At 49.0% G+C, this 12646-nt stretch overlaps 1 protein-coding gene across 3 annotated transcripts in view; it reads left to right on the top strand.

Moving 5' to 3' along the window:
* Positions 1–12646, top strand: part of GABRR1 (gamma-aminobutyric acid type A receptor subunit rho1) — a 74663-nt gene that overhangs the window by 41706 nt on the left and 20311 nt on the right. For all 3 annotated transcript variants that reach the window (XM_090031409.1, XM_090031407.1, XM_090031408.1), the window contains one exon: positions 11927–11994. In XM_090031409.1, coding sequence (XP_089887535.1) covers positions 11927–11994 — 68 coding nt within the window. The remainder of the gene's footprint in view (positions 1–11926; positions 11995–12646) is intronic.

The following is a 12646-nucleotide window of genomic DNA, read 5'->3' as shown; positions in this document are numbered from 1 at the left end:
CAGCACTAAGATGGATGCGACCGGCCAACGCTGGATCACGGCACTAGCCAACTACACCTTCAGCCTGCACTATTGAGTGGGACGAAAGAACGTGGATGCTGATGCCGTGTCTTGACAACTCTCCAGCAACCATGGGAGTGTTTGGAGGCCCAAGATAGTGAAGACCATTTGCGACCTGCAGATACAAGACCCTGTGGGGACGAGGGAGAGTACTGTTTGCATGGCTGAGGTGTTGGGGGTGCCCCCTGAGGGGATCCCACAGGCCTGGGTTCAGTACAACACGCTGACTCCCTCTTCGTTGCCCCAGGTCACGGCCACAGAATGCTGGATGGCACAAGAACAGGACCCAGATGCGTGAGAGGTGCTGCGTGCCTGGAGATCAGGGAATACCCACCCCGCGACCCTTAATAATGCTACCCCAGCAGCCCACCTCCTGTTGAGGGAGTGGAAAAGGCTTCGCTTGTTTAATGGAGTGCTACATCGGGAGGTGCAGGACCCAGAAGGATGGAAATATTGGCAGCTGGTCCTCCCTCGGAAGTATAAGGCCCTTGTGTTACGGGCCTTGCATGATGACTTTGGGCACATGGGGGTGGAGCACACCCTGGTGCTAGCCCGTGAGCAGTTCTTTTGGCTCAAAATGACTGAAGACATAAAGACTAAATTCTCAAACTGTGATCGGTGTGTACGGAGGAAGACCCTGTCTGCTCGAACTGCCTCCAGAACAGTTGAACACCATCCAGAGCTCAAAACCCACGGAGCTCATGTGCATGGATTTCCTAGCCATAGAAGGGGAGGGGCACTGAAAGGGGAATGTGCTGGTTGTGACAGACGACTTCACCCAATATGCCCAGGCCTTCCCTATGTGAGATCAAACAGCAAGAACAGTTGCCAAAGTACTGTGGGAAAAGTACTTCTCCGTGTTTAGGTTGCCCGCAAGAATCCACTCCAATCAAGGGCAAGATTTTGAGAGCCAGTTGTTGCGTGAAGTGCTGACAGTGGCTGGCATACAGAAATCAAGGACTACACCCTACCACCCCCAAAGGGATCACCAACCTGAGCACTTCAATCACACTCTTTTGAATATGCTGGGTACCCTCCAGCAGGAACAGAAGGCTGCATGGAGCCAGCATATTGCATACCTGGTGCGTGCCTACAGCTCCACTAGGAATGATGCAACAGGAGTCAGTCCATATTTACTCATGTTCAGGAGGGAGCCCCGGTTACCCATAGATTTATACTTTGGGGTAGAATGAGTCTACCAACAACATTTGACTCATGGTCAGTATGCACAACAGCTTTGGGACCATCTCTGTCGTGCGTACCGACTGGCAGCCAAAACTGCTGGAAGAAACTAGCAATGCCATAAGCTGCTTTATGATGCTCGCGTGCATAAGCAGGGGTTACAAGAAGGAGACCAGGTGCTGCTGCGAAACCTGGGGCTAACTGGGAGACACAAAATCACTGATCGGTTGTGGGCTGAGCCCTATACAGTGGTGCGACAATGGGGAAACCTCCCAGTATATGAAATCTTCCCTGAGTCTGGACTGGGTCGAAGTCGCGTGGTCCACCAGAACCTCCTGCTGCCTATTGGCTAATTGGTGGGGCCCCCTCCACCCGAGAGAGGGCCACGAGAAGAGTGGCCTAGGTCTCCCCATAGAAGGAGGCCTCACGACACGCAGCCGGCAGTTGTACCTGCAGCTCCCAAGTAGGACTCGGACTCTGACTGGTGGTACCCTGCTGACTTTCACCCAAGCTTAGGATATGCCACTCCTCAGGGTGAAGGGGAGATGGGGAGTGCTGTTCGTGGGGCCCCACCTGGTGAGACCGAAGGAGAAAACATCCCCATGCCTTTACCTGCCAGTGGGGCAGACTCCTCCAGTGAGAGGGAACCTGAGCCGCCGGGGCCCTCATGTAGTTGTGCCCCAGACTGCACCCCATGACCAAGGCGGGAGCTTCGGCTAGTCCGTCGTTTCACCTATGATGCCTGGGGGTGCTGGGGGAGGTCAACATCACTGCCCCTTGGGTTCAGTAGTCCCCTAGGCTGAGGCCTGTGCTTCACTGGGGACAGTGAAGGGTAATGCGGGAGAGGATGTGACGGGCTGGCTGGCAGTGACCTGCCCCAGGGGTTTCAAAAGGGCAAAAGATGATTGAAGGACTTGGGATTCCCTTTCTGCACCAATCAGGCCCCAGAGACTCAGCCCCCCCATGTGCCGATTGGCCCCTTGGGTCACCTGGAGGGGGATAAAAGGGGCAGCATGGGCTGACTCAGGGGAGAGACCAGTGAGGGACAACAAGGAAGGAGCATCACAGAGCTGACCCAGCAGGGCAGGAGCAGTGCCCCGGAAGAGCCTGAAAGAGCAGGACCTGCAGGCAGCAGTGGGACCCTCAGCAGCGCGGCTGGCAGGAGAGGCTCCCCACTGGGCTCCAGGATCCACTATGAGAGGCTGCAGCCAGCAGGAAGTCTCCCCCTGCTCCAGGAAGGATCTGAGCAGTGACCTGAGAGATTCCCAGCTCTGCTTCCAGCTCCTCGATTCAGAGGCCAGGCAGCTCGGTGTGAGGCTGGGGCTCTGGGAAGGTCAAGACCCCTAGCAGGCCAAAACAGTGGTGGCTGTGTGGCAGTGTTCCTGTCTACCACATGGGTGATTTGGGTTGAGTGAGATAACAAGAAGCAAATCTTACAGTGGAAAGAGGCCATTGTGTTTTTCTCCCCCTCCAGGTACCAAGGCCCTATATTTCCTTGTCATTTGACATTTTGCATTTTTGTGCCTTTTTATATTTCACCAACCCGTATTGTTTTTTCTGCTGTTTGTGTTTTATATTTTGTTAACCCTATTTTTTGTCAATGATTGTAAGTATCTAACCTTTGTTGAATCCTGCCCCCTTGAGGCATTGTAGTGTCCACTATACCCTCTGATTTATGCTTGTTATGTTCCCAGTATTAAAAGGTATGTGGTTAAGTCCCCATTGGTGGTCTGGCTCTGCTCTATAGGGGGAGGAGAGTCCCTACACCTCCCACAGCACTTGTGCACCTGCTTTGATCCCTTCAATTGGAGAGGGGGTACCTCTTGGAGTACTGCCCGGGTTACAATTATAATAAACATCTTGTACTGTGACTGTCAACAGTAGCTAGAGGTTGGCAAAAGTCTGGTGGATGAAGAGGAAATGTACACAAAGGGTTTTAGGTGTCTAATTTACTATTAAAGACCAGTATTCATAAAGGTATACATTTATATTAGAGTCTGTATACCTTTTAACTCATCTATATTACCAGGGATCTGGGTTTGTTATTTGCCATGAAAAAACATGGTAAAAACTGGATTTTCTCTTTTTAAGGAGAAAAGCTTGGTTCTTCTCATTTTAAGGAGAAAAACCTGTGCTTTCCCCTTTAAAGGAGAAAAATGTGGGAACTGGTGGGTTTTCCCTTGCAGGCTGGCAGAGTTCCAGCCTGCAAGGGGTTAGGGGGAGTGGGAGGAGGGCAGTCAGTCATGCAAATGGCCACTAGGGAGCCTGGAGAGCAGCTTCCTGCAGGTAAGTCTACTGGTGGTGGAGGGAAGATTGAGACCCTTATAGTAAGAGAGGAAGGGAGTTGGGCAGGGTTGGAGCTGGGGCTGCTTCCCAGCCTTGGCAGTGCATGGGGCTTGGGGCCCAGGACTGAAATGCATGGCCTAGGTGGGGAGTGGAATGGGGCCATGGGTGTCTTATCCCAGGGATTGGGGGGTGGGGGGCTGGCTCTCTGCCACTGTGCACACTCCCGGGAGGGCGGGGAAGTGGGGCACATACCCCCCAGATTTGTGTGCAAGGTGGGGGCTGATGTGGGATGTCCACTGTGGGCTAGGGGCTCCCCACCCTGCTGCCCTCCCTCCATGGCCTCTGCTGCCTAGTGAGTGGGACCCAATGTGGCAAGACAGAGTGGGGTGGGGCATCTCAGTGCCACTACCATGAGCCCCACACTGAGGCCCTGGGGGGAAGGTAGCAAGGCAGAGAGCCCCAACCAACAGTGGGCAGCTTGCCACCATACCCTGACTATGGGCTCCTTTCTGCCTGCGCTGCCTGTGGGGGAGGAGGAGCTGGGCTCTGCACTCTGTTCCACCGCATCAGCCACCACTTCCTGTGGTGGCAGCTGGGGTCAGGTGCTGCTGTGGGGGGCAGAGGACTGTGGGCCCTCTGGCAGCTGGGAGGCCCCTCTGGCAGGGCTCAGTGGGTGGGTGGGGGGCTGTGGGTGGGTAGTGAGGGGCACTGGCAGGGTTAAGCAGGTGTGAGTAGGGAGTAAGGGGCACCAGCAGGGCCAGGGGGTTGTGCGTGGGCAGTGACAGGCACCGTTAGGCCTGGTGGGCTGTGGGTGGGGAGTGAGGGGTGCCAGCAGGGCTGTGGGGGGCTGTGGGTGGGACATGAGGAGCACCAGGAGAGTCCAAAGGGCTGTGGCTTGGGAATGAGGGGCACCAGCAGGGCTGGGGGGCTGTAGGTCAAAAGTGAGGGGCACCAGCATGGTTGGAGGGCTGTGGGTGTGAAGTGAGAATCAATGCTATGGGCAGGGGACTGGCATATCAGGGCTGCTCAGCTCCACAAAGCAGTGTGGGGATGAGGGGATGGGGACAGTCACAGCTGGACCCACATCCTGGTGAGTGAAGGGGGTAAGGGAAGCTATGATTTTTCATAATAGAAAACCCAAAATCAAATGCAAAAATGTATAGGTATTTAGAATTTGTTTTATTGCAGTGACTAGGAAATTGCCTGTCAAGAATGACGGGGGAGGGAAGGAGGACCTGGCGGGAACAGAGTCCTGCATCCAGCTCCCCTTCAGCTCCTCATCTCTCCTCACTCTCCCCCTACCCCTCCTGGTGCTTGGGGTCTGACCCTGCTCCCCACCCCCTCCCCACCACTTTGGGTCTGGCTCTGTTCCATCCCCTGTTTTGACCCCACTCCCCCCCCCAATTGCTCTGGGTCCACCCTACTCCCCCCTCACTGCTTCAGGTCTGACCCCTCTTCCTGCCCCGCTTTGGGTCCGACCCTGCTGTCAATTGGATCTAGCTCCACTCCCCCCTCCCCCTCCTGCTTTAGGTCCAGCCCTGTTCCCCCACTTCTGTGCCGCCACTTCGGGTCTGACCCTACTCCTCCCCTCCCACCCACTGCTTTGGTCTTGCCCCACTCCCTCCCCCCTGCCACTTTGTGTCTGACACCATTCCTCCCCTCCCCATCGCTTCAGTCTGGCCCCCCTCCTGCTGCTTTGGGTCTGACCCCGCTTCCCTCCTCCCCCCGCTGCTCTGGGTCCACCTGGCTTGCATCTAACTGTTTCCCTGCTCCCCACCCTCCCTCCCTGCACACTGCCTTCCCCTCCCTGTTCTGGGGGGTATCGGGGAGGTACCACCACCGTGACCTCCCCCCTTTGCCCTCAGGCAGGGAGGCAGGGGGCAGCCCTGCTGCTCAGACAGCCCGAGTATGTTCCCTGACCCCAAACTTCCCCAGCAGCAGCGCAAACTTGGGCCCACACAGCTCGGGCCATGCAGCCAATTGCCATCCGCTCTCTCAGAGGTGCATGAGCAGTTGGCCAGAAGCATTAAAACAGACAGACAGACACACAAACACACACACAGAATAAACCTTATATTATATTAGAACTGAGGCACTGATAGGCTTCCAAATTGCTTTAAACTTGTAAATATATCAATAAAACATTGTGTTCAACAGATACCTATATATACAGTGGCATTTAATTTTAATCACAGAAAAATGTGGATTTGGGGGGTTTAATTAGAGAATTTGCTATATTTTTATCAGAGAATTTGTGATTTTTAAACAGAGAAAACCAGGATCCCTTGCTTATTACTCTTTATACATCTAACATTTAGAAAGCCAAAGTATTTGTCAGTAACAGAGATGGTTAGTTAGAGAGGGCAAGTACTAAAGGTGTGTCTCTGAATATCTTCTCACTGGGTGCATCTACATGAGACACTTTACTGCAAAGTAGTGTAGTTTACTGTGCAGTAAGCATGTGTCTACATGTCCACGTGCTTACTGCACAGAAAGTCTTGCTAATCACAAAAAAAATTTGCTACCTGAAAATGCAAGTACAAGTTTTACTCATGAGTAGTTACTGTGCAGTAGCACTTGTGTAGGTGCCTGACTGGGAGTGAATCTGCTCCCAGTCAGCTGGCCATCAGGGGGTGGGAGATTGCTCCCTGCCTCCTGGAGCTGCCTGCTGCCAGGGCGGGATCCACCACCAAGCCTGACTAGGAACTATGTGCCCCTGCTCTGGCAGCAGGGAGCTCCAAGCCCCCCTCCCTGCCCCCCTCCAAGATCACGATCAAGGAGGGAGGGATGGGAGATCCTTATCTGGGGACCTGCCCCACTCCTGCAGCTCTTTCCAAGTCCCCTGCCCTGATCAGGGAGCTGGGGCTGAGAGATCCCTGCTGCCGGGGCAGTGGGGCATTGTCCTCACCCCAGCAGCAGGCAGAGAGCAATGTCCCAGCCCTGGCCAGGAGCCAGCTGTCTCCTGGCCTGGTGCTCCCTGTCCCTGGGCTAGTACCCAGGGGGAGCATCCCCTGGTGGCAGCAGGGGCCCATTGCAGGGCTGCAGAAAGTGGGAGCAGTTGGTTGTTAAGAGCAGCAAATCTGCTCCCATGTCCCTGCACATGTAGACACCTGCCTGGGAGCATTTACTCATTAGTAGTTTACTCGGAAGTAAACTAATCTCAGATCAAATTCATGTGTAGATGTACCCACTCTTCCCTAAATATGCTGCTACCTGCTGCTCCTGTTCAGTGCATTAAAAGAAGGCTTTTCATAGCTGTCAGTCTGGAAGCACTTCTCATGACTACTAACTACATCAATTAAAAAAATGTAAGAGTCATTTGCAACATACAGAATACAGCCTCCATGTTGCATTGAGAACTGTGTGGGCAGAACTGTGCATTGCCACAATCCCAAAGAAGTCAATAGTGCTCCACTTTGGGAAGAGGTTTTAGTACTTGGATGTCAGTGCAAGGTCTAAAGAGCACATATTCTAATATATCCAGAAAAAGAAATGGCTGATCACATCTTTAACACCATCACTGAGGATTCAGGTTATGCAGTCCTATGGTCCTTCTATATATGGGACTCAGATAAGCTTGAATGTGCATTATATTGAGAGAATGTCTTTAAGTAGAAGTGTCAAATACACAACCTGTAGGGCTTCTTGTGTGCTGAACCATTCATACTCACGGGCTGGATTCAGCCTGTAGGACTCACTTGCCTCCAACCCATCATCAAAATAGAGGTTTTTAGTCACTTCTGACAAATAAGATCAGTGGCAGGAGAAAATGGGGAAGCAAGTAGCAGCAGTACTATCTCCCTGTGTTCTAGATCCATGTTGAAATAGTGGCTCCAACAGTCATTGGAATTAATACTGCCACCACTGCTTGCAGGGCATCTGGCTTGTGGGAGGCCCTGGGCTCTGCATCTGTCCAGCAGGGTTCAACAAGTTTGACACTCCTGTCTTAGATGGTTTTGCCCTGTATCTGATTGACTCTACCTTCAAATTATCAAAGGTCACATATATTCTGCATGTTGGAACAGTTCCAGAGGTAAATATTGTATGTATTAATCTTTAGAACTCAAGCTAATCTGTAAAGATAAGGTTTTCCTAAAGCATCAGCAGCTAGAAGGTAGTTTTGCTATTCTCTGGCTATTCACTGCATTTGCAGAAATGTGATGAGGAGAAGCCACAAAGAGCCCTGGGTCCTCAGAGCTGGGAATGAGATGTTATTAAAGTCCTAAGGGCTTATCTAGCATATTCAGACTGGCTTCTAATTATTTCTGTGGAATTTGGGATTCTGAACCTTGTACAATTACTGCTTATCTCACCCTTTAGTAGGATCGCAACCATTACAAATGAACCATTACAAATGTTCCCGTATACAACATTACATTTGAGGGAACCTAATTCTTTTTAGACTGACTACACTTAGTCATAGTACCAGAGATTTATCTTTGCAGGTAAGGGAGAAGGAGTAATGGAATAAATTAGTTTTACCTTCACATAATAACAGTAGCTATGCTATCTCAGGAACCAGTTTAGTTGGCACCATCCCTTTGAATGGGTCCCATTATACCAGAGTAATGTACTTACAGGGCCTGTCTACATATTCATTAATGTGCAGTAATTACTTGCTTAATGAAGTACTAACTAAATACACAGTAACTACAGTTACTGCACAGTAGCATCAGCACATGGTTTTTTTCTGATGCTTACTGCTCAGTAGCCTAATAACACTGTGCAGTAGTGTAGTGGCATGGTTTTTGACTTGCACGCTACTGCACAGTAAGCATCCCATGTAGATGTGCCCACAGTGGATAAAGTTATACCACAATAGTAGTGCTTGCAAGGTACAATTTATTTAGATATCTTTATGAAAATAAGCTATACTCATATAACCAAATTGTAATAGTATACTTACATCCACAAGGAAGTGATTTGCTTTTACTATCTGTTTCTAAACAAAGAAATTAAATTAGTAAAACAACTACATACGGACAAACCATTATTCATAAGTTTCAGGCATCTAGAGTTGTCAGCTGTAACACCATTCAGTTTCCACACATATTATCTGAAGACTTAAATGAAGCATATAGAATTGAAGTTCCAACCACTCTTAACCCACTTTTCATATAGTGCCAATATGGCTGCATAGAGCCCTGTTTTTGCTGTTTCCTTAGGTAGTATAGTTATTCTTATTATGTGACGGTAAAACTAATTTATTCTATTATTACTTCTCCCTTAACAGCAAAGATAAAACTCTAGTACTATGACTGCCAGTCAACTGTGTGGTAAACATCTCATGTCTCACACCTCTTATATCATACTTTAGGTCTTAATGGCATAGTATTATTTCATTTTTGCTTTAGAAGATGCTTTACCAGCTTCTTAATTATGCAGATAATAGTCTGCATTATCTGCCATCCAGAAATCCTTCAGTAGATGAGGTGCCCTATTCTCTTAATGGCCTTTTATCATAGTTTCTTTCTCAAACTGTTTGAAAAAAGTTTTTCTTTCACAAGTAACAAAGGAGTAATTCTTCATACTTTCACAGGTTAATTATCTACTTCAATAATTCATCAGGCATTTTTAACATTATGAAATGATTCTTTCATAGAAATAGCTATGAATTAGCTATTGGATGAGATGTGGATTACAAAGAGCTTTCTGTTATCATATTTACTCAAATATAAGATGGGGAAGAAAGCTCCTCATCTTATATCCACAGTCAAGGAAACCTCATTATGTCATTAAACTGCACCCAAAAGTAGCATGTGCTCAGTAGTGGAAACCAGCTATGAAGCTGATTATTGCAGCCAACACAAAGCGTGACTATAAAACACATGGCCTATATTGGGCGATCACCCAGGTAGGAACCTTTTTGTTTTATTTTGGTGGTATCTTATGAACAAGCCCCAGTCTGGGAAACAAAGGGTTCAAATGTCCTCTAGTCTTGCTTACTCCTAGCCAAAAGGCTGAGAAATAGCTAGAGAAAGTTAACAATAGCCCCTGATGGCCTCAAAATTGATGGCTCTACCACAAAAACAGGCCAATAGACCCTACCTGAATAAGACACATAGTAGTGCCTATTGCATGCAGTCCCCTTTCAGTGCTGACTCTTTTTCAAGTCATGGTAAATTACTATATTGAATATATTTCCACTTCCACTTTATTCTGACAGCTGAGCCACACCTTTTTTCCATTTCCAATATTCCTATTTCATCTCAAGCCTTAAATGTCTATTAAACATCACCAAATGGGGCCCCAAAGAGTCCACCTGGAATCCCTCTGTCATCCCGTGTCTCAGCCTGTCGCATATGGTTAGTGTGGCCCTGCACACATATTGAGCAGTGATAAGCTGTGGGGTCACCATGTCTTGAAATGCTGTTGACTCTTCTGGGGCCCAGTCTAATGAGCTATATAGTAAATCGTGAAACTTCTGACTTTGGACTAATATGCATAGTTTTGATGCATAAACTGCGGTTCGTTTCTCTAGAGGCTTGCAAAAATCACAGACACACACTCAGCAGCCGGCATAAAAGGTTGTATTTGTTTGCAAACAAAGGTCAGAGCAGAGTCAGGTACTCAGATTACTCTGACCAAGCATTGGTATTTGCAAGTGGAATTTATTTTCTCTCTCCTGAGCACGTGTGCAGACACCGGAACTCTTACAGCTACTTCCGTTTCATACAAGCATACATGTAGTTACATCACTACATACATCGCATGTATAGTATAATTAGCTACTTAAGTATGCAGGGCGGAGAGGTAAATATGCATCAGCTAATTAAGTATGCCCAGAAACTACAACAGGTCGGCAAGAGTTCAAATCCCCGCCCTTTCAAGGACACAGATAATTGAATTCCAGCTTCTGTAATCAGTATGAGAAAGACTAGGGAGAAGCTGGGGGAGGTAAGAAACCTTGAGTAGCATTCCTTCCTATCAAGAGTGAGATGCAGGCTGTGCATTTCTAACAGTTTGGTCCTTTGCATAACTGTGATGGTTAAAGGTGACAGCATGCAGGAATGCAGGTGCACGATGCAGCTTTGTAACAGGAAAGAGAATGGCGTAATTGTCAAGGTATGTTTTGGACTGCCACGTGAACCACAGTGGTCACAAACTGGGTCAGAAGTAGAATGTGTATAATAACATATTTACAAAAAAAATTTGTACTATATATAAGTAGGTACAAAATTGCTGCTTGAAGGTGTGTCCCTGTACTAAAACTTGTAGCAGTTTCCAAAGAAAGGTAAAATGCAACAGTTCTGAATGAACTCAGTCTATGGCAGGGAAGGGCAATTATTTTGGGCAGAGGGCCACTTACCTAGTTTTGGTAAGCCATCAAAGGCCACATGACAGGCAGCCAGAGGCAGATAAATATTACATTTCTAAACTTTTTAGGGCCGGATAGAATAGCCTGGTGAGCCGCTTTTTGCCTACCCCTGGTCTATGGGTACCCTATATGCAAATTACTACAGGTATATTTATTTTAAGGTCAGTATTTTCAAATTTGCTTCTCGCTTTGGGGATGTAAAAGGGCTGCAGGGGGGCACAGTTGGAGGCAGAGGGCAAGGGGGTTTATGTCTTTGAAACCCCTTTGAAGCCCTGCCCCTGCTTCCTGGCAGAGTCATGGGACCTTCATGGCAGGGTGCGGGGAAGTCAGTCTGCTCCATCACACAGGGCTTCTCCCCAGTGGTGCACAAGTGCCGGGAGCTGCACATGTGCTGTGGGAAGCCCCACATGATGCGGGCAGGCTGGCCTGGATCTGCTCCTTGTCCCCACATGCAGCACTGGCCGGAGTCGTGTACCACTAGGTGCACCCTGAGCACCTACCTCCTATTGCTGCTGCCAGTAGCGGAGGCTGTGCGCCATGGGGAGAGAGTGTGGGGGTTCCCCACACTTCCCCACCTGCCCTCACACCCATACCCTGCATACCCAAGCTCTGTGTTCCTGCCACCCCTAGGTGCAGGCTCCACGCTCCCTCCAGCCTCAGCCCCATGCTCTGCACTCCCGCTCAGCTGCAGCTCCTCTACCCCCCACCCCCACTGCTTCCCTACCTGCTACTCAGAGCGAGTGCTGCAACAGGGAGATGAGAAGCTGCTGGACGCCAGGGAAGCTGAGCAGGTCTGCTGGCAGCTGCAACAGTAGTAGCAGCAGCCACGCAGTGCAGGTTCTCTGGGGGCTGGCATTCTGGTGCCCCTCTGAATTGACACCTGATGCCACAGTCGCCCCCCTAAAGTTAAGCCACTGCTTTAAAGCTGTACACAAATATTTCACCTGAATTACAAAGTTTTCCAACTTCAAATAGTTCACCAATTAAACATATTTTCCTTTATATCCTTTTGTTTACATTTTAAAGCTCAACGTTTAATCTGCCCTATTAAAATATACATATTTTAATTTATTTTTCCAGGCCCTGCAATTCCTGTTGGAATAGATGTACAAGTTGAAAGTTTGGATAGTATTTCAGAAGTTGATATGGTAAGTATTTATCTGACAACCAGTGATCTTAAACTTGTATTTCACCTCCATAAAGGTCAGGCAGAACTGAAATAAAGCGTCACCGTCTACACGTGCTGAGCCTTACTGCACAGTCAGTTAGTCAACTGAGGGGTTAATTTGCTACCTGATAACTGAAATAGACTAGAATAAGGCTCGAATAGAAGAAGAATGCTTGAAGGCCAATGCCTACCTAGAAATTGCCTCCTTTCCATTGAAGGCAAACCTCTCTCCTGTGCAGAGGGCCAACACATGGCTACAGCATCAGACTCCCTCCTAAGTCTACAAAATAAAGCCTAAATAGGATTTCAGTGACTGTAGCAGGGCACTAGGGTACCTGCTACTGAAGATAAAAAATGGCTTAGCTGCCATTTATTAAGGCAGCAGGTGCCAATGGTTATGGGAGCTGATCAGCTGACTGACAGGGGGCGGGAAGGCTGAGGTCAGACACAGTTCCCCTCTGGCAGCTGCAGGAGCAGGAGCTCGAGCTCTGCGGGTGAGCTGAGCAGCCCGAGTCAGTGGTTGCAGCCTGACCACTCTGACCAGCTGCAATGATGCAGGGGTGGAGAGAACCCTGATGGAGGTATCGGAGAGAGCCAGCATAGAGTGGAGTCGGTATTATAAGCTCGGGGGG

Source organism: Crocodylus siamensis, chromosome 1, assembly GCF_052110815.1.
Source record: "Crocodylus siamensis isolate JL-2025a chromosome 1, ASM5211081v1, whole genome shotgun sequence".
In the NCBI taxonomy this organism is placed as follows: Eukaryota; Metazoa; Chordata; order Crocodylia; family Crocodylidae; genus Crocodylus; species Crocodylus siamensis.
Note: the sequence above shows the minus strand (reverse complement) of the source record. Positions and strands in the feature narration are given on the sequence as shown.